This window comes from Montipora foliosa, chromosome 2, assembly GCF_036669935.1.
Source record: "Montipora foliosa isolate CH-2021 chromosome 2, ASM3666993v2, whole genome shotgun sequence".
Classification (NCBI taxonomy): domain Eukaryota; kingdom Metazoa; phylum Cnidaria; class Anthozoa; order Scleractinia; family Acroporidae; genus Montipora; species Montipora foliosa.
Genome location: NC_090870.1, coordinates 6,325,374 through 6,327,873, shown reverse-complemented (window position 1 = coordinate 6,327,873; position 2,500 = coordinate 6,325,374). Strand labels below are relative to the sequence as shown.

General features: G+C 39.8%; 1 protein-coding gene across 4 annotated transcripts in view; it reads left to right on the top strand.

Moving 5' to 3' along the window:
• LOC137992232 (uncharacterized) overlaps positions 1–2,500 on the top strand; it is a 29,619-nt gene that overhangs the window by 6,278 nt on the left and 20,841 nt on the right. For all 4 annotated transcript variants that reach the window (XM_068837437.1, XM_068837438.1, XM_068837435.1 and 1 more), the window contains exon 3: positions 2,398–2,500. This exon is cut by the window's right edge and continues 1,840 nt beyond it. In XM_068837437.1, coding sequence (XP_068693538.1) covers positions 2,398–2,500 — 103 coding nt within the window. The remainder of the gene's footprint in view (positions 1–2,397) is intronic.

Sequence of the window (2,500 nt, the reverse complement as noted above, 5' to 3'; positions counted from 1 at the left end):
AACCTTCGTTCTCTATTTTTACTCTGAAACGGCTCGAACTACTTTTATTATTTTGAGGATACTTCGCCCCCTTTCTCCGACGCGAACGAGATGGAAAAATCAAAGTGCAAAGCGGCCTTATATTTTGAGGTGACGTTTTCGTCATGTCGCCGTCCCTACTATTTGCCTGGTGTCTTTTCAACTTTTGGATTGTATAAATTTTTTCATGACATTTTCAATATTTCATTGACGAAATAATCCTTTCTGTTTTAAGAGTTACTTCTTAATTTTTGAGTCTTTTTCTCACTACGAGTTCCTTGTAAAACTCGTCAAACATGCGAAAACCTCGCTTTTAAGTGTTCTGCATTATGATGAACTGACGCAATCCTTGTTGAGGTGTTAAATGTGTTTCATTGCAGCTTTATAGTTCCGATTTCTTTATGAAAGATTAAATACGCGCGCGGTATCCCTCTGCCGGGATTTTTGAATTTCACCAAGTGACGTTCCTCTACGGAAGGTGATAATTTTAGTTGTTTGACAGAAGAATTTTAGTTTCGCAATGGAATATTTTAAAAACGCTTCGATACATGAAAAAGTGAATTTTTTGATGAATAACACGAACTTGGGGAAAAAATGAAACTAGTTGTTTAAACAGGAGTAAAACACACGACCTTCGTATTATTGGATTGAATCTGAACCATTGCATGCGATACAGCGGCAGCTCGTTCGACGGTCCCACGTAGTAAAGCTACCGTACAGTCATTTCAGCCACTGTTAGCTTGGACCGCGCGGCTCTACTTACTGGGTATACCATTGAGGCCATCTCTACTAAATTCATCCTTCCATTCATCTGCCTGGGCTAGAACTCTCCTTATTTTTTAGCGCATTCAACAGTTTTAGCTTTGAGGTATGTAAGTTACGTAAGTGTCGTTCGTATGATAATTGCTCCTTCCATTTAATTTTCCTTTTCATGGTGATAGATTCAAAACCAAGAGACAAAGCAACCATAAACACTAAATATGTTTTTTGGTTTCTTGGTGTCCTTTTTTGGGCTAAACAAAGTTCGAAGACTGAAGCATTTACCCATATGGCAATAAAACAAGTTTATTATTTTGCAGGTCCGTGGCGCTTTTCGTGTTTTTAGTTACTGTTTTAATTTGAAACTTGTCTGCTTCCCTGAAACCTGCAATCCGGAATATTGTTAAGGGTACTTCGATTTTGTTGAACAGCGATGATGAAACTGTTTAGAAAACGCGTTGAATCGTTTTTTGAATGAGTTTAAAAGCCTTTACCATTTGCTTCAACTACTCAGTATTCAGCATTTCTCCTGTTATCGCGAATGCTGAATGAAGTTAACTTTGAAGCCTTTGATCGCATCTTTCAACATTGTTGGGTACGCGCCTGCGCAGTAATCGGTCTCTCAATGACGTATCCATGTCCTTATCCCGTAGTAACAAGTCCGTATCCATAGTAACAATCGTGGCTGCAGCCTGGGATTGAATATCGGGCCTCTCGTGAAGCTTTGTTGAATCAAATGTTGATTTGGTGTGTTGAAACCGTGTAAAATCGTCCGACATCGTTCAACAAAAATGAAGGGATGTTGAAGCAAATTTTGAAGTTGTTTGGCTGGGCCTTTAAGCTGGCTTTCAGCTCGAAGGAGATTTATTATCCCGCGCTGTCTATTGCTTTTTTTCTGTTGTGTTGGTTCTGTCCTCCGAATGGTTGAGTTAATAGAGATATTTAAAAATGCGTTTGTAGTAAACGACAGGCTTTCCATTTTGTTGAACGATGTTGACCGCTGGGCTCAGCACATGGTATTCAGTCCCAGACTGCAGCCGTGGTTGTTACTATGGATGCGGACATGGATACGTCATTGAGAGACCGATTAGTGCGCATGTGCATGCCCACCTCCTTTTCAACCGTGTTGAAGCATGTTAAAACGAAGTTGAATTGATGTTGAATGAGTTTAAAAGCGTTTAAACTTTGCTTCAACAACCATTCGACATTTCTTTTGTTTTGGCGAATGTTGAATTTTGCCCGGGTCTTAAAACAAAACAAGGATTTTTTTTTAATTGATACCATACGATTATTATAATATTTAATTTCAAAGTCACGAGGCATCCATTTTGAAGATTCGTGTTTTATCGCGTTGGATCACCGTACCAGGTGATACCTTTATTGTCTACGAAGCTCGTTTCTCTGTAACCACCTGGGGCCGGTTGCTCGAAGACTGGTTAGCGCTAACCGTTGGTTAAGAGATATCAAAACCCATAGGTTTCCATGGTATTTATCGCTGGTTAGCGCTAACCATGCTTCGAGCAACCGCAGGGCCTGAACAGTTCCAATAATTTTTAATGCTTTTCATGAGTTGCAGAATTTGTTTTCTTGCCAGAAACTAATTAATTATAATTTTAATAGGAATATCAGCTTCAACAGCAAGCATGGCGACTTCGGTGACCGTCCATCCTCCGTCCATTGTGTTTTCTCCCACTGCCATATCACCCACAAAGACGACATTGCT